At 64.5% G+C, this 22,374-nt stretch overlaps 2 protein-coding genes across 10 annotated transcripts in view; one reads left to right on the plus strand and one right to left on the minus strand.

Moving 5' to 3' along the window:
* CHD2 (chromodomain helicase DNA binding protein 2) overlaps positions 1 to 8,092 on the plus strand; it is a 117,531-nt gene extending 109,439 nt beyond the window's left edge. For all 7 annotated transcript variants that reach the window (XM_051835173.2, XM_070053481.1, XM_051835182.2 and 4 more), the window contains 2 exons: positions 1,738 to 1,984; positions 7,242 to 8,092. In XM_051835173.2, the coding sequence (XP_051691133.1) occupies positions 1,738 to 1,984; positions 7,242 to 7,575 (581 nt within the window). In that variant the 3' untranslated portion in view covers positions 7,576 to 8,092. The remainder of the gene's footprint in view (positions 1 to 1,737; positions 1,985 to 7,241) is intronic.
* An 8,693-nt stretch (positions 8,093 to 16,785) lies between these two features.
* The window catches only part of RGMA (repulsive guidance molecule BMP co-receptor a), a 30,828-nt gene continuing 25,239 nt past the window's right edge, over positions 16,786 to 22,374 (minus strand). For all 3 annotated transcript variants that reach the window (XM_070053486.1, XM_070053487.1, XM_070053485.1), the window contains exons 3-4: positions 20,975 to 21,486; positions 16,786 to 18,488 (exon numbers count right to left, since the gene is read on the minus strand). In XM_070053486.1, coding sequence (XP_069909587.1) covers positions 17,826 to 18,488; positions 20,975 to 21,486 — 1,175 coding nt within the window. In that variant the 3' untranslated portion in view covers positions 16,786 to 17,825. The remainder of the gene's footprint in view (positions 18,489 to 20,974; positions 21,487 to 22,374) is intronic.

Raw genomic sequence — 22,374 nt, forward strand, 5'->3', positions numbered from 1 at the left:
TTGAAAGAGTTACAGAGAGAGGCAGACCCAAAGAGAGAGAGGTCTTCCATCTGCTGGTTCACTCCCCAAATGGCCACAGTGGCCAGAGCTGCGCTGATCCGAAGCCAGGAGTTCTCTGGGTCTCCCATGTGGGTGCAGGGGCCCAAGGACTTGGGCCATCTCCTACTGCTTCCCCAGGCCACAGCAGAGAGCTGGATCAGAAGTGGAGCAGATGGGACTCCAACCATCACCCATGTGAGACGCTGGCGCGCAGGTGGCAGCTTTAACATGCTACCCTACAGCACCGGCCCTGCCTCTGCCTCTTTCAAATGATGTCTGTCATTGGATTGAGGGCTCAGCTTAAATCTAAGGTGATCTCGCCAATATCCTTACTTTTTTTTTTTTTTAACATCTGCAAAAGCCATATTTCTAGGTGAAGTCACTCAAAAATGGATGTGCATTTCAGGGGCTGCAATGCAGCCTGGACGGCTTCCGCCCCTGGACTCCTGGGCTTGCGCTGCCTTTTCTGATGCTAGCGATTCTTTTCCTCAGGAGAGGAGGGGCAGAAGTCAAGTGGACCTTAGTTTGGCCTTGCCCTTGATAGCTAGCGTGCTGACCATGTCAGAGCTAGCGTGCTGACCCACGTGAGCTAGTGTGCTGACCCACGCCAGAGCTAGCGTGCTGACCCACGCCAGAGCTAGCGTGCTGACCCACGCCAGAGCTAGCGTGCTGAGCCACGTCAGAGCTAGCGTGCTGACCCACGCCAGAGCTAGCGTGCTGACCCATGTCAGCGTGCTGACCCACGCCAGAGCTAGCGTGCTGACCCACGCCAGAGTTGGAGGAGCTGCTTTCCCTGCAGGAGATTGAGGTCCACTTCTCTGGTACAGCCTTGAGAACAGTGGTAGGTGTGATCTGGAGAGCTGTCCAGAGACCAGGCATCGCACTTTACCAGTGGAGGGGCTAGAGGTGGAGCAGGTGGAGCTGCCGCCTGCAGTGCTGGCATCTCTTATGGGTGCTGGTTCAAGTCCCAGCTGCTCCACTTCAATCCAGCTCCCTGCTAGTGTGCCTGGGCAAGCAGCGGAAGGTGCCCTGGTTGTTGTGGCCGTTTGGCAAGTGAAACAGCAGACAGAAGTATTTTTTTAAAGATATATTTATTTATTTGAAAGGCAGAGTCACAGAGAGAGAGACAGAGGGGGAGGGTAGAGGATCTTCCATCCACTGGTTCACTCCCCAGATGGCTGCAGCGGCTGGAGCTGTGCTGATCCAAAACCAGGAGCCAGGAGCTTCCCCCAGGTCTCCCACACAGGTGCAAGGGCTCAAGCACTTGGGCCAGCCGGATCGAAGTTCTCCTGCCGTGTCTGTCTGTCTCTCTCTTGCTAACCTTGCCTTTCAAATAAATAAATATTTAAAAAAATTGTGGGTGTGGAAACGGAGGGTGAATCTCGGGAGCTCATCTTCTGAATCGCTGGCCCCTTCTGTTTGCTTAGTGAAAACTTACTTTAAGGGTTTGCCATACATTGGAAGACAGAGAACACAGTAATAGTTGGTGCGGTCTTGGGAGAGAGGTGGTGGATTCTTAGTGCCCTAAAACACGGGGGCAGGAGTAGCCCGCTCGTTACCGAGGTGTTCAGCTGCAGCAGCAGGCCCGGGGGAGGGCTCAGTGTCTGTCCCTGCCCTGTGCCCACCTCCACCGGATTCGGCGAGTGTGGAGCACGGCTGCTTCCTGCAGTCACCAGACCTCTCTTCCCTTCCCTTCAGATCGAGGAGACTGGCCGAGGGACAGGAAGTTCAGCTACAGTGGCGGCGGCGGCAACCCGCCGTGGGGCGGTGACAGGCACCATCAGTACGAGCAGCACTGGTACAAGGACCACCACTATGGGGACCGGCGACACATGGATGCCCACCGTTCCGGAAGCTATCGGCCCAACAACCTGTCCCGGAAGAGACCTTATGATCAGTACGGCAGTGACCGGGACCACCGGGGACACCGAGATTATTACGACAGGTGCGGGGGCCTGGGAGGCGGGGGCGAGCCTGCGTCCATCCTGCGCTGCGTCTGCCACGGAGGGGCTGCAGGGGGCTGCAGGGGAGTCGTGTGCTGCAGGATGGTCAGGAGTAGGGAGTTTGAGTTTCTTTTGCCGTTGGGACCGGGGAGGCTGCGGATCTGGGTCTGAACCATCAAGAGTCGGAACTCAAAGTGGCATCCGGGAAGGGTGCCCAGAGACGAGCTGGAGGCGGGGCAGTGCCCTGAACGCCAGCGTGCGGGTTTATGTACACACGTCTGGGTCATAGGAACCTCCAAGAAAATGTAGAGAAGTGGCAGCATGGCATCCTGGAGTGAGCAGCCAGGCTTCCTGAGGTCTGTAGGGTCCCTTAGCTGCTGGGCACGCGTGGTTGGGAGTCAGTGGTAGGAGGGGCCGCGGTTTGAAAGCTGAGAGCTGGCAGTGCAGGAGGGGCCAGCGCACGTCCCCTGCACCTCCTGTGTCAGGACTGGACTGCGTCACCCTGCAGCGGCTTTGTTCTCCCCGGGTTTAAGTGGGAACATTTCATACGCACACCCCGGGGTCCTGCTTCCCTCTGGGAGGCCGTCTCCCTTGGCTGTCCTTTTCACAACCCTCATCGTCCGTGCCGCGGTTTGTGCTTCTTAGCTTGAATCTCTAGGTTCAGCATTTCTATACTGTTTGGATATTTTTACAGCAGTCTTGGGACAGCCTGTCTCTCGAGCAGTTCCGTCACACCGATGTGAACCTGCTTGAAGCTGCCCCTAACTCGCTCAGGGTCTGGGTTTTGTTTAGTTAGTTGGTTGTTTTTTTTTCTTTTGTAAGTGATATTTTCTCTCTTTTGGTTGGTTTTTATTATTGTTTCTAAGTTTGCTAATGCAAGCAGGCTTCAGAAAGTTCATGGAAAAACTATGCATACATTTCAATGTTCTTTGCACCAAAAGTCCTTTTAATTCCATTTTCCATTAATCCTTGAGGTGGTATTTTCAGTTTTAACTCCTGGTCCGCTGTGAGATGCATCCAGTGTGTTTGTGTTTCAGAAACTTAAATGTCTCTAGAAGCTGGATTCGAGTCTCTTTAAAAAGCCTGCCTGTCTGTCTGGAGCCTTCCGTGCCCGGGGGTGCGACGGTGTCTGTGCTTGAGCTCCTGGGCGTGGATTCGTTCCTGTGCCTTTGCTGGCTGCTTCACGGGTGTCCCTCGGGGCTGACCTCTCTGTGGAGTCTGGGCTGTCTCTGTGCCCAGGAACGTGGCTGTGTGCACACGCAGTGCACCGTGTTGAGTGGCGGCCACGCTGGGCCCACGAGTGCCCTGGAGCTGGGTCAGGGCAAGCGACCGCCAGGAGGAAGCAGCTGAGGCCTTGCTGTCAGCGGGGACCTGTCCTGCCCAGCGCCAGGCCTCGGGAGGCTCTGGGAGAGCGCGGGGCACTGCAGCCGCGTGGCTGCTGGGTGGCTCTTTCCCTGGCCTCGGGGGTGTGCGGGCACGACAGGGCAGGGTTCCAGTGCGTATGAGGGCTGCCTTTCCCTGTGCGCAGCCCTCCTCTTGCACTGTAACCTGGGCACTCTGGCTGCCGGGGTCTGAGAAGCCCGCTGGCTCTCTGGCTTTTCCCTCTGGCCGCAGGCCGGACGCTCCCAGGACAGGGAAGGCTGTCGGAGGCTCACCTCGTTGGCTTCCGTCTGAGGAGTCCCTGCTCGCGTTGCCTACCGTGTGGTGCTTTGAAAACCGTCGTCCATACGCTCTGTCCCTTTGGGAGGCTGTCACTCCCTGGGCTGGAGCTGCGCGCACCCCGTCCTTGCTCTCTCTGCCGCGGAACTCAGATGCAGCTGTCGCGGGGTGTGCAGTCAGCGTCGTTCAGTGTCGCGGCTCTCCAGTTCCAGAACTTGTGGTCACCCCGAGAAATCCCTGGCACCGTGAAGTGCGCCCCCACCCTCCCCTCTCCCCAGCTCCTGGCACCCGCCACCTGCCTGCCGTTTCAGGGCCGCCTGTTCCACGTCTCGATGTTTCCTGTGGGAGGAACCCCGCGTGACTGTCTGTATCTGCCTTTGTTCATGGATGTCATGGGTTCAATGAGTTACTTTGTCTTTGTTTTTTTTTTAAAGGCGTCTGCTAGTTCACCCGCTGTGTGCCCCCCCACAGCTGGGGCTGGGCTAGGCTGAAGCCAGGAGCCCAGAACTCACTGCACAGTTCCCTGGGTGGGAGTCAGGGCCCCGTCGCTTTAGCCATTGTCTGCTGCCTTCTGAGATGGAACTGGCAGCAGAGCCTGGACTTGAACCCAGGGACTCCAGAGTGGGGCGTGAGCATCCCCCGCGTGTTCTACCCGCTGTACTGACACCTGCCTCTGCTTCACTCTGTCCAGGGCTGCACTGTACCCCACTGATGCTTGGATCACAGTTTGTTTATCTGCTCACCACGGGTGGGCACTTGAGTTGTTTCCATCTTTGTGCCTTTGTGAGTGATGCTACTGGGAACACGGGCACATGAGTGTTTGCTCAGATACCTGTTCTCCGTTCCTCTGGGGAGAAGCGATCATACGGTTTCCCTGTGTCTAACTTTTGGAGAAACTTGCGACCTGTCTTCCACAGTCGCTGAACCGTTGTATATTCCTGCGTTAGCAGTTTTCCCACCTCTTCACCAATACTCATTTTCTATTTTTAAATTTTCTTTTCAACAGAGGCATCCTGGTGGGTGTCAGGTGTCTCGTGGATTTGAGTGGCATTTCTGTCACGATAAACGGTGTTTATGCAGTGCTTGTTACCAGCTGCTTGTGTCTTTGGAGAAGTGTCTGTTCAGGTCCACTGCCTGTTTGTTGTATTTGTTTACTTTCAAAGATTTACTTGTTTGAAAGGCAGAGTTAGAGGGAGAAGAAAGACCTTCCGTTTACTGGCTCACTCCTCCAACGGCTGCAGCAGCCAGGGCGGGGCCAGGCCGAAGTGGGGAGTCTGGAACTCCACCCAGACCTCCCACGTGGGTGCAGGGGCCCAGGGACGCGGGCGTCTTCCGCTGATGCCCAGGTGCTCCGTTTTCAGAGACGGGCAGCTGGGACTTGAACCGGCGTCCATCAGGGATGCAGCAGTCAGGCGGCGTGACCCGCGCCATGACGCTGGCCTCCTCTGCCTGTTTTTGAGTTGGGTTCTTTGTCCTGCTGCTGCTGGTTACACCAATCCTGGTTCTACAGTAGAACAAGCGGTGTACATAACCGTGATCCAAACTACAGATCTTAATGCTCTCACAGCAAGCTGATTTTTTTTTTTTTTTGACAGGCAGAGTGGACAGTGAGAGAGAGACAGAGAGAGAAAGGTCTTCCTTTGCCGTTGGTTCACCCTCCAATGGCCGCCGCTGCAGCCGGCGCACCGCGCTGATCCGATGGCAGGAGCCAGGTACTTCTCCTGGTCTCCCATGGGGTGCAGGGCCCAAGCACTTGGGCCATCCTCCACTGCACTCCCTGGCCACAGCAGAGAGCTGGCCTGGAAGAGGGGCAACCGGGACAGAATCCGGCACCCCGACCGGGACTAGAACCCGGTGTGCCGGCGCCGCAAGGTGGAGGATTAGCCTAGTGAGCCGCGGTGCCGGCTAGCAAGCTGATTTTTACATTCATTTTATCGTCCCTTCCCTTGTTCTCGAGTGTTCAGGTTGACTGTGGCCTTTGCTGTTAGTAATACCTCAAACACTAATTTCTGTGGCCCTGTGGATCCTCGGCTGGGTCAAGAACTACAGTGATGACGGGCTGTGCCGGTGTTGTGCCAAGGGCAGGCGTAGGGCGGTCCGCCAAGCACGGCGCGTCCCCTCTGTACCACTGCCTACTGATTCCTGACAGTGGACATGCTTGTCCCTGCGTCCTGTGTGAGGAGAGGCCGCGGTGAGGGCGTCTGGACGTGCTTGTCCCTGCGTCCTGTGAGTGTGAGGAGAGGCCGCGGTGAGGGCGTCTGGACGTGCTTGTCCCTGCGTCCTGTGTGAGGAGAGGCCGTGGTGAGGGCGTCTGGACATGCTTGTCCCTGCGTCCTGTGAGTGTGAGGAGAGGCCGCGGTGAGGGCGTCTGGACGTGCTTGTCCCTGCGTCCTGTGAGTGTGAGGAGAGGCCGGGGTGAGGGCGTCTGGACATGCTTGTCCCTGCGTCCTGTGAGTGTGAGGAGAGGCCGTGGTGAGGGCGTCTGGACGTGCTTGTCCCTGCGTCCTGTGAGTGTGAGGAGAGGCCGGGGTGAGGGCGTCTGGACATGCTTGTCCCTGCGTCCTGTGAGTGTGAGGAGAGGCCGTGGTGAGGGCGTCTGGACGTGCTTGTCCCTGCGTCCTGTGAGTGTGAGGAGAGGCCGCGGTGAGGGCGTCTGGACGTGCTTGTCCCTGCGTCCTGTGAGTGTGAGGAGAGGCCGCGGTGAGGGCGTCTGGACGTGCTTGTCCCTGCGTCCTGTGTGAGGAGAGGCCGGGGTGAGGGCGTCTGGACGTGCTTGTCCCTGCGTCCTGTGAGTGTGAGGAGAGGCCGGGGTGAGGGCGTCTGGACGTGCTTGTCCCTGCGTCCTGTGAGTGTGAGGAGAGGCCGGGGTGAGGGCGTCTGGACGTGCTTGTCCCTGCGTCCTGTGAGTGTGAGGAGAGGCCGCGGTGAGGGCGTCTGGACGTGCTTGTCCCTGCGTCCTGTGAGTGTGAGGAGAGGCCGTGGTGAGGGCGTCTGGACGTGCTTGTCCCTGCGTCCTGTGAGTGTGAGGAGAGGCCGCGGTGAGGGCGTCTGGACGTGCTTGTCCCTGCGTCCTGTGAGTGTGAGGAGAGGCCGCGGTGAGGGCGTCTGGACATGCTTGTCCCTGCGTCCTGTGAGTGTGAGGAGAGGCCGCGGTGAGGGCGTCTGGACATGCTTGTCCCTGCGTCCTGTGTGAGGAGAGGCCGGGGTGAGGGCGTCTGGACGTGCTTGTCCCTGCGTCCTGTGAGTGTGAGGAGAGGCCGGGGTGAGGGCGTCTGGACGTGCTTGTCCCTGCGTCCTGTGAGTGTGAGGAGAGGCCGCGGTGAGGGCGTCTGGACATGCTTGTCCCTGCGTCCTGTGAGCGTGTGAGGAGAGGCCGCGGTGAGGGCGTCTGGACATGGTTGTCCCTGCGTCCTGTGAGTGTGAGGAGAGGCCGCGGTGAGGGCGTCTGGACGTGCTTGTCCCTGCGTCCTGTGAGTGTGAGGAGAGGCCGCGGTGAGGGCGTCTGGACGTGCTTGTCCCTGCGTCCTGTGAGTGTGAGGAGAGGCCTCGGTGAGGGCGTCTGGCTTTGCTCTCTCACCTGATCCCGCATCTCTGTTTCAGGCACCATCATGATTCTAAGCGGAGGAGAGCCGATGACTTCAGGCCTCAGAATTACCACCAGCAGGATTTCCGACGGATGTCCGACCACCGGCCCCCTATGGGCTACCACGGCCAAGGACCCTCCGACCACTACCGCTCTTTCCACACAGACAAGCTGGGGGACTATAAACAGCCCCTGCCCCCACTGCACCCTGCGGTCTCAGCGCCCCGCTCACCCCCTTCTCAGAAGTCGCCTCACGACCCCAAGTCCCCCCTGGGCCATCGGTCTCCCCTGGACAGGTCACTAGAACAGAAAAACAACCCAGATTACAGTTGGAATGTTCGGAAAACATAAAGGACAGCTTGAGGGGGCGAGCAGGAGCCAGCGCGCACGCGGCTGTTTTGGTCTGAGCCCCAGCGGCCAGCTTGGAGCCCTGCGAGCGCGGGCTGGGGACACGCGGCTGCCGTCCTCTCTCCGGCCGCAGGAGCGCTTCACGGAGAGCAGGCCCTTGCTCTCGGCAGCTCTCCCGCACCTCGGCTCGCCCTCCTCCGTGCCGGCCTGCTCCGGCCTCCCTGACGGGTGCTGGGGGGAGGAGGTGACTGTGTGCCCGCGTCACTGGACCTGCTGCCCGGGAAGGAACGGGGGCTCCTGGCCTTGGTGTGTGGAGGCTGCGGGGCCTGAGGGCCGGCGTGGGGTTTGGTTCACTGTGACATGACAGGTGCTGCTGAAGGGGTGAGGTCTCGCGGCGGAGGACTTGCAGGGGCGTCCTGGGAAGGGATCCGCTCGGCCTCGCCGTGGAGACCCGGGGGTGGGCCGGAGTGGGGAGCGCTGCTCCGTGGCCTCTCCCTGCCAACACTAATTTTTCCATGCTGTTTTTGTGCATTTCAAAGGTTTGCTCTCCTGAGTGGGACTGCTTTTCCCCCATGCCAGGGAAAGTGGGGTCCCCCCGGCTGACTTTTGAGTACTGTGATTTAGCCACACCGAAGTCAGCGTGGGCTGGTCTTACTGACTGCGGAGTGGGCTGAGTGAGGGTGGGGTGGGGTGGGGGTCGTGTGGCCAGGTTCCTCTGGAGGGGCGGGGTGGAGGCAGAGGCAGGCCTGCGGGCCAGCACAGCACAGCACAGCACTGGTGGGCGCGTCCACGGGCGGCAGCAGGGTTCCTGGTGGGGGTTTGCCCTTGGCAGCCCTTGCAGCAGGTGGGGGAAGCTTTCAGTATTGAGTGGATCAGCCTCTGTAGCCGCCTGCAGCTGGGATTAATTACCCAGAACCCCACACCTCCGCACGGCGCGGCTGCAGGAGCGTTCCCAGCTGAGCTTGGTCTCCTTCAGAATCAGGTCAGTGAATGTGAACCTGGTGGGGAGCGTCCAGGGCTGGGGACCGAGTGCTGGGCAGCGAGGGTCGCCCTGGCGCGGAGCTGAGGACAGGGCCAGGTCAGGGCTGCCGCCGTGCCAGTGAGGGCATCCAGCTGCCTGCAGGCGTCCAGGCGTCCAGGCGCAGTGCGGTGGGAGAGCCTGCGGAGGGCGAGTGCAGACTCCCGAGCTGACCGTGGGGCCCTTGGGGCCGGACAGCGCCGTTAATGCCTTTACCAAGAAATGCCAAGCCGTCCCGACGTGCCGCGGTGCTGAGCTGCCTGCAGGCCGCTCTGTGTCCCGGCAGCCTGGGTTGGGAGTCGGGCCCGCCCCTCCCGCAGCTGCTCAGCCTGGCCTTGCACCACGCCTGCCACGCCGCCCCGGGGGCAGGCGCGAGGGCGCAGAGGCGCAGCTGCTGCTGGCACCGCTGACTGCTGAGCCAAAGAGGAAGGCGAGGGCGGCCCTTGCGGGGGGAGCTGGGGAGGGGGCGAGCCCCCGGGAGCAGCGTGAGCGGAGCGGGCGCCTTCCTGTACTCCACGTTGCCGACAGGAGACGTGCGTCACCCCCGAAGATGTGCCCTCATGAGAAGCCGCTTCCTTCCGTTCCCACTCAGGCCCCCGAGTGCCACGTGCCGAGCAGGAGGCGGTGTGGGCCAGATCAGTGTTGATTCCGTGTGACAGTATCAGCGCACGTGGGCTGGGGCGGAGGTCCGCGAGCCTCGCACGGCGAGGGTGACCGCAGGTGTGCGCACGCGGCCCTCTCACCTGCGGGGCGGCGCCCGAGGAGTGGGGTGCTGGCTGCGCCGTGGCCGGCAGGACAGGCGAAGCCCAGGCTGACCTCCGAGCCAGGCTCCAGCTGACGGCCCCTCTGCTTGCTCTCCCGCCATCGTTCCTTCAGCGCCGCCAGGGAAACCTGAGCACTCGGCCCGATGCCCGCCTGGCGGTGCAGGTGCGTGGGCGTGATGCCGCCGCGGTCCTAGCAGGCCAAGACCCACTGTTGGCCGGGTGGGCCCGTGCGGGCGGCTGTGCTGGGCGAGAGCCGTGCCAAGGGTCCAGGCTGCTTTAGTCCACCCGTGCCCATCTGTCTTGGGCACAGGTGGCTTTCGTTATTGTAAAATTGTGGACTTTTAAAACCTGTTGACTAAACAGTAATTAATTTATATTTGTGAAAAATGCCACTGTCCTAGTGATTTCTGATGTAAATAAGGTTGTTTATATAGTATGTATTAAATTTTCCTACATTGTAAAACTGCTCTACTTTTGATTCTTACACATTAAAAAGTGTTGCTAAGGATTTCTTAGAATCGGGCTGACACGTTGCATTGCATTGTGGTTTGAACGGCGCGCTGGAGAAGCCTCCTCCCCTCCCGGTGCGGGTCACACCCGGTTTACCCGGCCGGGGCCGAGGCCTTGGGAAGTTGTGTTTCTACCCCAGCTGCTCTGGGCCTGCGCCCCGACACCACAGGGTTCTGAGGTTTTCTGCCCCGGAGCCGCCGTCTGCAGGGTCAGTTCCCTGGCCACAGCCCGCGCTGCACCTCGGGAGGACCTGCGGCTGTAACCGCGTTAAGCAGGGCTGCCCGTAAGGTCCCCAGGGAGCCCCGGGGAGGGCTGAGGCCTGGTGGCCGCATGGAGCAGAAGGCGGTGTGGGCCAGATCAGTGTCGTGCTGTGCGCTATCCAGAAGGGAATGAAAACACCACGTGTGCTGGCCTCAGCGCCACAGGCATTCTGCGTCCTTGACGGTGGAGACACAGACACAGACGTTAGCTCGAGCCGGGCCTGGCTCCCGCGGGACTCCCAGGTGCGAGGGTTGCTAGGAACTGGGGGCTGAAGCCAAACCAGGTCTCTGCGAAGCTCGTGGGTTTTGGAACCGTGACTGCAGGCGGAGGGGTGGGTCCGGGGGGGCCCTGGTCCTGCACGGAGCTCTGAGGGGAAGCTCGCGTGCTGCAGCTCACAGCTCTGCTGGGCCGAGGTGGGGAGGCAGAGCAAGTGTGAGAGGGGCCTCTGCCAGGGGCCTGCCTGTTACTGGAAGCGCAGACCCGGCGCCCGCCTCCCTCCTCCGCCGGCCGAAAGGTCAGCTGGCCCGAGGCTGTGCAGCTGGCCGGGGCGGAGCTGGGCTCGCCATTCCAGCTGCCCTGCTAGGGAGGCCTGGGCCAGCCCTTCCGTCCTGCCCGAGGCGCAGAATCCCGGGGCTGGTGCCCTCCAGCTGGCCTCTATTCTGTGATGGGCGGGAAGAAGCGCCTGGAGGCTCCTCCCCTCAACAGGTGACAGCCGAGCGTCCCACGGGGACTCTGCCTTCGCTTTTTGTTGTTTTATTTCTATCTGCCTGAAAGACATAGCATCAGGGAGAGAGAGAGAGATGGATTCCATCCACTGGTTCACTTCCCTGCGATAGCCAGGGGCGGGGCCAGGCCAAAGCCAGGGTCCAGGAGCTCCACCCACGAGTCCCACCCAGAGCCCGGCACAGGCACCTCCTCCGCTGCCTCCCAGGGTGTGCTATCAGGAAGCTGGATGGGAAGTGGCGTAGCTGGAGCCTGATGCCAGAGGTGGGCCTCCCAAGCAGCCTTTGGTTTGCCGTGCCACAGCACCCAACGCACTGCACTGCCCGGATCCTTGGTGGCCAGCGAGGGACGGCTACGGAAGCGGGAGAGGCAAGGAAGCACATGTAGGGCTCAGGATCTGATGCAGACGCAGCCGGGCCACGGTTCCTGGACAGAGCGTGGGCTGGCTCTGCTGGGAGCTGGGACCCCACACCGTGAACACCAGGGACCCAGCCCCTGGGAGCTGATGAGCTACTGGGGTGGGGCTAGTGAGGCAGGAGAACAGACTCACACACGCAGGTGGGAGCAAACGGGGCAGGTGGGAGAGGGACAGGGTGGCGGTGGCTGAGCCACGCTGGAGGGGTCGGGTGAGGAGCACCTGGGGCGGGGGCAGGGGGCCGGGAGAGCAGGCCTGGGCTGGAACCCAGCTGCCACTGGCCTGCTGGGGTCTGGGCACAGAATGCCCCTCACTGGGCCTAGCCAGAGGTGAGTGAGTGATGCACCTGCTACTGTTATCAGAGGGCGCTGGGGGGGTCTCCGTGGAGACCTCTCTTCCCGCCCTGGGTGGGGCCAGTTCTCTGTGGCCGAGGCGCCTGAGGTTCCAGAACTGTCCTGCAGAGGGCAGCAGGTGTCCACAAATGGCCTAACAGGGGCGGTCGGCTCCCCGGTTGCTCTCTGCTCCGTGGGCTGTCCCTTGGCTGCAGCACCTGGAAGAGGGAGCCACCTCTTCTCTTCCCTGCAGGAGGTGTGCCAGGACTGGGGGGAGGTGGCAGGTGGGGGGCCGTGGACAGTGCTGCACCCAGGCCAGCCTGCCCCGCTCAGCCCAGCGTCAGGGCCTCTGCTGTTCCTCAATGTCCAGGCTCCCTGCTTTGGTTCCGAGGCCCTCTGGATCCTGCCCCTGCTGGCCACGCTGCCCTGCGTTCTCCTTGGGCTCCTGACCACAGCCTGCTCTTGAACTTCAGGGCCGCTGTCCCTGGCTCCCCGCCTGCCCGCTGAACACCTGTTTACCTTAGGAATCCATGCCGGGCAGCCTCATTCCTGCGGCTTCTCCCCTCCGGGCCCACAGGTGCTGCCAGGGCCCCCACGGGGGGCTGCACCCGGGGCCCGGTCACGCGTCCCTGGCTCTGACTTTGGCCGCACGGTGGAGGAGCCGGGAAGGCGCTCACGGCGGAAGGCGGGTCCGCTAGGCTGTGTCCTGGGGTTTGCTCTCGGTGCCTGGCGGCTGAGATCTGCAACTGTTGAGCTCAGCGCCTCTCCGAGGGTGGGGGAGAGGGGCATGGGGTGTGCGGGGGGGGGGGCAGGGGGGAGCGGTGGGCGTGGCCTCCTCCCGAGGGATACGGGAAGCCTTAGTAGCCGGCTCGGGGCTTGCAGCAGCTTCCGAGGGCTCCTTGTGCCCCAGGTCAGTGTTTTCTCTGCTGCATTGTGGAAGTGCCAGGGGCTTCCAGGGAGCCCAGCTGAGGGGGTGGGGGGGCCTTGGGGCCCGTAGTGGGCGGGGGCAATAGCTGAGGTGCCTCGGCGGCCCCGTGGGAGCCCCTAACCCAGGGCTCTGTTCCCGGGGGGCAGGTAGGTGGGGGGAGAACCAGGCAGCAGCAGAGTGGGAAATTGAGTGGCTCGGACGGGAGGACCCAAGGCCCAGGAGGAGCCCCAGGCCTGGGCTCAGAGACCGCGAGCTCCGGGCCCTGGGACCAGGCCAGCCTCCATGTCAGTGACCACGGTCTGGCTCCGTGGCCGCGGGCACCTGAGCCGCTCAGGTACAGCTCCGGGGGCCTCAAGCCTGGAGGCCAGGAGGGGGCTCCCTGAGGAGGACCAGGGCGTGCTGGTCACCTGGCGCTTACCCCACGGAGTCAGGACCGCCGGGGTGGGCGGCAGCCATGCTGACCTGTTTGTGTCCCCAACACCAGCTCAGTGCTGAGAGCACGGGGCCTGGGACCAGCCACTTTAGGAGTGGCCTGGGAGTGCCTGCACTCCACCCCACCCCGCCCACGCCACCGTGCCCTAAGGGACGGACCCCAGGGAGGCTGCTGGCCGGAGGAGACCTGCTCTGCCTGCAACAGGACCCCTGTCCTGTGGCCCTGGCCCTGGCTGTTGGGCCCCAGCTGTGACCTGAGGGCCACCCAGGGCCCAGCTCTGGGATAGCCCAGGCGGCTTGTGCCCACCCTGGAAGCAGACAGTGCCCCGCCCCCAGCACCCGGCCCTCTCCTTGGACCCTGGGCCTCTCTGGCCCATGTGGCAGGAGGTCATCCCAGCAGCCCTGGCCTCTCTCCCATCCCCGACCTCCTTTTGGGCCCAGCTCTGCAGCCGCTTCCCCCCCTCAGCCATGCTGTGGGATTCCCGGAGCCCTGCTAGGTCCTCGGTGGCAATGCAGGTCAGCGAGGGGGCGGGCCCTTCGGTGTGTGCCTCAGGAGCAGGTGCAGGGGGCGGGCCCTTCGGCGTCCACCTCGGGAGCAGGTCAGGGAGCCCCCTCTTCACCCTCTGCCTCCAGGGTTGCCGTGAGCTGGTCACGGCAGAGGCAGGACTTCGGGGGATCCCTGTACTCTCACCTGAGACAACCCCGCCTCCTTCGTAGGCTGCCCCAGCCCCTTCTGGGGAACAGGAGCTCCGAGGGCGCTCAGGCTGCCTCCCCAGCCTGTGCCCCCCATAGCTGTGTCCCAGTCCGATGGGTCTGTGTGGCTTCGGCTGCACCGCCTGGAGACAGTTCCGTTCTGTGGCCTTGGAGTTCCAAGCGGAAGAATCCGTGAGCTCCCCAGGGCTCCCTGCTGTCATCCGGGGACCACCCCACCGAGGCCCTGGGATCTGGGCTGTGCTCTGGCACAGACCACGCCCGGCGTGCGGCTGCTGGCCGCTTAGCGTGGAGGAGCTGCCGGTGGCAGAGGTGGCTGGGGAGGCGGCAGCACAGGGGCCTTGCGCTCAGGCCCAGGTTCACGGCCTCCCTGCCTGGGGTGAGGGGTCCTTAGACACCAGACTACAGGATGGGGCGGGGTCTTTCCACTGGCCCTGGCCGGAGCACCACAGTTGTTTCGCTGTTTGAGCGTTGGCCACGTGGGCCGGCGCTGTGGCGCAGTAGAAGATGGCCCAAGTGCCGGGGCCCTGCCACCCACATGGGAGCCCCGGAAGTGGCTCCTGGCTCCTGGCTCCTGGCTGGCCCAGCCCTGGCTGTGGCGGCCATGTGGGAAGTGACCCAGTGGAGATCCGTCTGTCTCTCTGTAACTGTGCCTTTCAAATAAACAAAAAACAGATCTTAAAGAAAAAGTTTGACAAGCAAGGCCAGCAGGAGGCGGCAGCCTGGGAGGAAGCCGGGGCGGACCCACGAGGGTGGTGGTGACACGGGCAGGCAGCTAGCTGGTAGGCAGAGAGGGGCTGAGACGTCAGCAGGATCTGTGCGGAGCCCCCAGCACTGCACAGACCCCACCCCCTTCCATGCCAATCCAGGGTGGCTGCAGGCTCGGCACGCGCACTCCCCACACGCCTGAGATGCCGTGAAGACCCGTGTGCAAGAGACGCCAGGCCACTTCCACGATTCCCAAAAAATGGGACAGGGACGGAGCTGCACTCGAGCCCCGCCCAAATGCCGCCCACTTGAATATTTAATTAGGGCACCACCCCCTACCCTATAAAAGGACGCCCCCACTACCACGGGCAGCAGGCTCTTGGCTGGGTGTTTCCTGTGCACCTGGCATACGTGGAGACTGGAACAGGCCCAGCAGGGGTCCCGGTGGGGCCCGGGGCGTTTGCAGCCCTGCTGCCCTGCAGGGCTCCGGGCGCCTGTGGCGTCTCCTGGGCCCTCCATGGTCTCCACTCCCTGCTCCCCGGCTGCTCAGCTGGGCACGCTCTGTGCAGCGTGCTCCCGGGAGCCAGGAGGCTGAGCCCGCCAGAGGGCCCCGCCCCCACAGAGCAGCCCCGCCCCCTGCGGCCCCAGCACGGGTGCATCTCTTAGAACCTTCCGGGGCCTTCACTTAGCTCGGGAGCGGCAGTGTGCTCACGGTGGCAGGAGCAGGGGCTGCGGCCCCGCTGGCTCTGCCCGGCTCGGCGCCGGGATTAAAAGCTGTTTCCTTGGGTGCAGGACACCCTGGAACCCATGCAAAGGAGGGTGCAGGACACCCTGGAACCCATGCAAAGGAGGGTGCAGGACACCCTGGAACCCATGCAAAGGAGGGGCCTTCAGCAAGCTCACGGAGACACGATGGTGACCTTTCTTGCATCGAAGTAAACACCTCAGACACCCGTGCTGCGCCGGCTTTGGAGGTGCCCTGTCCGGCACAAGGGCGGGGCTCCTGGCTGCCCGCGAGGCAGTGCCCTCCTCCTTCCCTGGGCCGCTGGGGGTCGAAGGCTCAGGCCAGGAGTGGCTCTGCTGCCACACCCGCTGTCCCGTGCTCCTGGCAGGGCTCAGACCAGGCTGGCTTCTCCGGGCGGCTCTGCCGGGGCCTGGGACGAGCCCCCCTTCCTGTCCTGAGTGTGCCAAGAGCAACTCGGGGGCCGGGGAGGGGCACCCCCGGGCTGCCAGGCTGCAACAGGCAGCTGGCTCACACCCAGCCCCCACGACCCCGTGAAAACACAGCCGCTGCGGGGGACCACGGAGCTCCTGGCACCCCATTCATGATGGAATGCAAATCCTGGGGGCGGTCCTAACCCAGCACCTGGGACCGGAGTCTCAGGCCACACCTGGGGTCCTGAGAAGTCCGGGCCTGTGTGACCTTCCTGCAGGTGGCACGCAGCATCGTCCCCCAGGGGGCAGAGGCTGCCGGTCCCCTCCTGAGCCCCGCTCCTCGCGGTCCCTGCCTTCTGCGACCCCTCACCGCCATCGTCCTGGGACGTGCCGAGGCATAGGTGGGCTTGGTCCTTCTCAGCCTCTCAACCCTGACTCCTGCAGGTTCCTAGGGAGCCGCTGTGAGAGCAGGGTTCTAGAAAGCCCTCCCCCCAGCCTGGGACAGCCCCTCCCCAGCATGCAGGGTCTGTGAGCCCCTCCCCTCTCCACCCCGCTGACCTCTCCCTCTGGGGTAGCGCAGCCACCACCCTGGAGGGCCGCCCAGGGTCAGGCCCCATCCTCAGAAATGCACACACGGACCCATGGAACTGCCAGGCACCCCTGAGGCACGGCCCCCTCCCAGGGAAGGGGGTGAGTGACAGCCCAAGGTCTCTCGGCTGGCAGGAGGACAGGGGGCCTTGGCCCGGCTGAGCTGCACCGCACCGTTCTTCTGCCCCAGGCCCTCCGGTACCAAGAGCAAGGCCTGGGCCCTCAGCGCCAGCGCACCCCCCCCCCCCCCCGGCTCCGGGAGCAGCTGCAGTGCATCACCCAGCCTCGCTCCCCAGGGCCCAGATGTCCTTCCACCTGTGGCGTTGGCGTCGCCAGGGCCAGGAACCAGGCCCCACTCAGACCCAGAGAGCTCACGGGGGAGGGGGGGAGCACACGCACACAGCTGTACGTGACGCTCATGTGCTCACACGCACCACACGTGCACAAAGCATGTGCAACACATACGTGCACCAACCGTACACAGCACTGCTTCCTGCGTCCACCACACGCACAACCTGCACGCTCACACACCACACAGCATTTCACACCCCTCGCACACACCTGTACCCGTGTCCGTGACAAGATCCCCCCAAACCCTCCCTAGAGGGGCCGCCCACCCCCACAGCCCGCCCTCGGCTCGGCCAGAACACAGACGCCAGCGTGCCGTCTAGAAGGTAAGAAAACAAAACCACCGGACTTTACTCGCCCACAGCGTTAATAAATAATTTACAGTATGTACACGCGGTGACGCCACGCAGCCCGCACACACGCGGACGCGGGGGGCCGCTTCCAAGCAGAGCGTGATCAAACACAACCAAAATAAAGTGCTTCGCTTCTTGCTTCCGACGTGGGGGTCGTCCAAAGCCCGGCCGGGGGAGGGGACCTCTGGGAGGGAGGGGGCCGCGGGTGCGCAGCCTCCCGGCCAGTGTATGAGAGGTCCCGGACAGCGCTGCGGGGCGGGGCGGGGGCGGGCCGGGGGCTCGGGACAGCAGCAGAAGTGGGGCCGGCCCTCGGTCTGCGGGGCCCCCAGCGCAGCCACAGGGCTTCAGGGGAGGGGCCACCCGGGGGCGCTCAGGGCCACAGGTCTTCCAAGACCCTGCCCCCCCAACCCTCATATTCCAGACATGGTGGATGGGGAGGGGGCGGGGAGGGGGAAGCGGAGGTCAGGGCAGGCCAGCTGGCCCTGTCCCCTGGGTCCCCTGCCCAGCGGAGGGGGAGGGACAGAGTGAGGGGTCTCTTCTCCGAGCGCGGTGACCTCCCAAGCAAGGGGGAAGGGGCGGGCACCACCTGCGGGCCAGGTGACACCAGCTTGCTGGGAGGCGGGAGGCCCCGTGGGGTGGGGGTGGAGCCTCAGCCCCCAGGGGCGGGGCCAGGCGCTGGGCTGAGTGTGCGTGCGGCAGGCCAGTGTCAGTGCAATGCCAGGGGGTGCAGGGGCCGCCACCTGGCCCAGGGTCTCTCTGCTGGGGTAGGGGGCTTCCCCAGGGGCTCCGCGTGGCCGGCTCACGTGGTGGTGGTGGTGGGGGGTGGGTAGAGGAGCTGTTCTCTCACCGCTCTACGTCACAAACCCCAGCGTGCCAGTTATCTCAACCGTGTCCCACGCACGACGGCGGCTGGGGGGCGACGGGCAGCCCTGGCCGGCAGATGGCCGGGCGGCGCGTCTGTCTCCACCCGCGCCCCAGCGTCCCGGCCCCGATGGCAGAGGCGCTGCCTAACGGAGCTCAGGCAGCAGAGGGAGGAGCAGGCCCAGGGCGGCCAGGAGAGGCCAGGGGCCCCGGGGCAGCCGCGGGGCGGCCCCGCCGGGCAGCTCCCGAGTCCTCCCGAACAGGTGCAGCCTGTCCTTGTGTGAGTGCAGCATCCTGACGTCCTCCAGGGCGTAGTAGGCAGCCAGCGTGAAGTTCACGTCGCCTGTGGTCAGCAGGTCAAACACGCAGGCCTGGTAGTACAGGTCCTCCACGGGCAGCTTCTCCTTGCACTTGGCCGCGGCCGCCTCGTACGGGAAGGCCTCGGGGGTGGCGGGGGCGGGGCCGGCGGCCTGGACGTCGATCTGCTGGCTGAGGGGGCAGCCGCGCAGACACAGGTAGAGGCCCTGGCTGTCCCGGTCCTCCACCGCGTCCACCACCTCCTGCGGCATGCGCACCGCGAAGGTCAGGTAGCGGCCCACCTGGCGCACCACGATGGTGGTGCCGATGTACCTGGCCTGGATCTCCACGTGCTGGCCTGACACCTTCTCGGCGATCTGCAGGCTGCTGGCCCCGTGCTTGTCGCCGCCGTTCCTGGAGCCGTCGGCGAAGGCGGCCGGGAGCTCGCCCATCTCGGCCTGGTACACCTTCTGCTCCACGCACTCCTGGAAGCTCTTGAAGATGATGGTGAGCTGCGGGGCAGGGCACAGGCACCCGGTCAGGAGCGGCGGGGCAGGGCCGGACCCTCCTGCCCGCACACGGTGGCGGCTCGCGTCTCCCTTCACAACTTGTCCTTTTGCCTTCAGACAAACGCCTTGGAAACCCTCAGATCACCGCCCAACAGACGCTCAGCTCACTCACACATGGAGGCAAATCGCAAAGTCACCCCCTCCGCCGGCCCCAGGGGAAGGACCAGCGCCCCCGCCCCCACCCCCGCGAGCGCCACAGCGGGCAGAAAGGACCCCAGGCTTCCGGGTGGCCCAGCAGAGGGCGACCTGACGGCGCAGGAGCACGTGGTCCACGTGGAAGGACCCGGAGCTGGGCCCTCCCGCTTCCCGCCCTCAGCCGGGCAAGGGTGCCGAGCCCAAGGTGCTGTCCTGGCAGCAGAGACCCGGCCCCCAGCACCCCGGTACCCCCGGCCCATCCTCGGCTCTGCCTGTGTGGGACCGCGGGGTGGGGGAGGGTCTCACAGCCCTGCTGGGTGGGGGTCACAGATGCGGGGGTGGGAGGAGGGTGGGCAGGGGAGCAGAGGCCTGGGGGCAGAGGCCTCCAGCTGTCCCGGGTCAGGCCCTGTGCACACGGAGCTCCCACGAGGCCGTGAGGTCAGGGGAGGGTCAGGCAGGGGCTGGCCAGGCGCCGGGAGCCTGGGGTCGGGCCAGCTGAAGGGAGGAGACACATGGTGGGTTCCTGGGAGCAGAAGGGCCCAGGCTGGGGGGTTCCTGAGAGCCCAGAGGCCCCCACTACTTGGTACCCCCCGCAGTACCAGGCTGCCCTCCATCGGGGACGCCTCCCTGGGCACCCGTCCTGTCACCGTGTCAGTCAGCTGGGAGCTGCTGCAGAGACCCCTGCCCCTCCCTGCCCCCTCCCACGCCCGGCTCCGGGCACCGTTTGCTGACTCAGCGTGGGGACCCCCGGGTGGCGAGTGCTGGAGACCAGGACTGGGGTTTCCCTTGAGTGGCACCGAGGCCTCCAGGGCAGCTGCGGAGATCAAAGGCGACCTCCAGGCTGCTCAGCAGCGGGCAGCCCCCCAGTGACCCCCAGCACGGCGCGGCAGCCCGACCTCCCCTCCCCCTCCCCGGCCAGGCGGTGGCTCCGCCTCTCAGCCCCAGGGCCAGGCTCCTGTCTGCCCAGGCCACGTTGGCAGCCCCTTCCTGGGGTGGCTGTCGCTGGACCCCAGGCACCTGGCCTGGGGCTGGGGGACTCTGCTTCACGGGGAAGGCCCAGAAGGCAGCCCTGGGGGGCACGGGAGGCCAGGGGAGAGGCAGGAAGCGGTGGGGACGGGGCCGGTCCCCGGCTGCAGGTCCCTGGCCATCCTCCCTGGGTGTGGTGGCCGGGCAGCGACAGGAACACCCTTGTGGGCCGCCTGGCATGGCCTCCCAGCGCACTTCCTAGGCAAACAGAGCCCTTGCCCACCCGCCGGCCGGAAGCCCCAGGGCACTGAGGGGCAGGGTCCTGGTTCCCAAGGCCTGGGGCTCCGAGGGCCACAGCCCCCTCTGGGCCTGGACGCCTCGAGCTGCGAGCTGCGGCTCCGTCTGAGCAGGAGGTCTCGGTGGGAAGGGAAGGGGAGCGGGAGCGGCTGGGCGGGAGCGGCCCCACCCACCCCCGCCGGCTGGGCTGAGGGCCATGGCTGCGGCCGCCTCTGGCTGTGGCCCTGGCAGTAGAACTTGACTCCGAACGCCGAGGTCACCTTGGGTCAGAAGCTGGGCAGTCCCTGGTCGGGCTCTGAAGCCAGCTGGGCCCGGGACAAGTCCTACCTGGGTGGACCCAGCCGGGCGCACGTGGGGCAAGGCGCACCGCACCCTCTGCCTCCCGGGCCTCGGCTCCTCCCTCTCAGGGTCTAGGCGGGGCTGCCCCAGCATCCCATAGCCCTGCCTGCTGGCCCCGCGTGCCCATCCCATGCCCTACACGTGCTGGGGCCTTTGCAGGAAAGACCTATGGGCACCCCACCTCCCCCGGAGAAGCGGGGTGCGAGGCGGCCCGGGGCATTTGTGACGTTTGCACACGAGAAGCCCTGGGCAGGCCGTGGCCTCTAGGAGGGAGGCAGGGCCGCCTGCCCGCGTGGCATCCGCCCCAGCCCACGTCCAGCCCCGGCAGGAAGCTCCAGGAGGCCAAAGTGTCTGCTGACCGGGGGAGGAAGGGCCATTCCGAAGGATGGAGCGCTTCTAAGCTTCCTGGACCGAAACCCCAGGGGGAAATCCACGGTAAGTCACAGCCCGGGCTGTACACGCTCACACGTGTGCGCACAGACACGCATGCGTGCCATCAGTGCGCACTCCCGGACACACAGCAGGGGCGCCGCTCCCACTAGCCCCGAGCTGCCACCAGAATGGGACCTCACAGCTCGGCACCCAGCACAGGTGCCGCAGGGGCACCCAGCTCATCACCAGGACCCCTCCCCCGACACTGCCCACGGCTGGGCACTGGGCAGCCTGGGGGTCCTGCAGGCCTGGCCCCTTACCTTGCTGGTGGCGGTGGCCGCGGAGCCGGGCAGCACGGGCGTGTTGGTGACCTGCACGTTCAGGTAAGCGTTGTCGATGAGGGGCCAGGCGCCTTGCACCTTGCAGGTCTGGAAGCGGTCGGTGAACGTCCTGAGGTGTGGGTCCCCGAAGAGGCCGCAGTGCGTGTAGTTGGGGGCGGCCGCGTGCTTGTGGAAGCCCCTCTCGTAGTGGCAGGTCTCGGGGCTGTCCGAGCGCTCCTGGCTGTCGCCCGGGGGCAGCGTGCGCACGCGTGGCTGGGAGGTGGGGCCATCCTTGGAGCAGTTGTGCTGGCTCATGAGGTCCTCGATGCCATGGACGGCCGAGTGGTAGGCCAGGTCGCCGCGGCAGGTGCGGGCCGTGCGCCGCGTGCACAGGGCGTAGGTGCGCAGGGCGGCGCAGAACTCCGGGGCGTCTTCCGTGGCCGGGGCGTGGCTGCCCGACGTGGCGCTCCAGAAGTCAGAGTTGCACTTGAGGATCTTGCATGGGGAGGTGGCTGTGGAGAGAGGGAGGGGCGCGCTGGTCAGGGCGGGGCCCGGCGCAGGTGCACACACGCGCTGGCTGTTCAGAGGGCGAGAGGTTTCCCGCAGGTGGTAGCGAAGGGTCGAGCCTGCCCCAAAGGTCACAGCCTGAGGTGACTCCGGGTGGCTGGTGAGGCCTCCCGCAGCCTCTGGCCAGCGGGACTGAGGGAACCAACAGGCCACTGGGGGGGGCCTCTATTGTCCCTAAGAACTCTGGCAGAAGCGACAGGGGACGTGACCCCATTTATCAATACATGCTTGCCATGGTGTGGCCTTGGGCGAATTCGCACCCAATCACACCCACCTGCAAACGGACTGCCACCCAGCCCTCCCCTCTGAGGCCAGCATTCAGCCAGCGACCAGCGAATGAGCTCAGAGAGTGCTGGCTGCAGTGACCAGAGAGGACAGGACCCCCCTCTCGGCTGCTGGTGCTCCAGCCCTTTCCATCTGGCTCAGGAATTGACCAGACGGGGTCACCTTGGAGCTGCCCTAATGCATGGATTTGTTTTATGAGGTCACTCAAAGCTCGGGGACTGATAATCAGTCAAAATGACCGGGACTACTCCCGAGGCTCAGCACACCTCAGTTGTGCACCTGGACACGCAGAACCCTCCCTGGGGATGCACGGCCACGGTGACCACAAGTGGCCAGGCACACACCTGTGCTGCAGGACAGCTGTCTCCACCCAGGCTCCAGAACGGAGGCCCTGTCCCGGTGGGGTGGCCTTTGAGGGGAGAGGCCATTGCTCCCGGCTGGGCCACGAACTTGGCTTGTGACCCTGGAGAAGCCACCGTGTGTAGAATATCGAGTTACACGCAGGATGTGAGAGTGGGCTGAGACATCCCAGTGGCACTCTGGGTGCG

Source organism: Oryctolagus cuniculus, chromosome 12 (assembly GCF_964237555.1).
Source record: "Oryctolagus cuniculus chromosome 12, mOryCun1.1, whole genome shotgun sequence".
NCBI lineage: Eukaryota > Metazoa > Chordata > Mammalia > Lagomorpha > Leporidae > Oryctolagus > Oryctolagus cuniculus.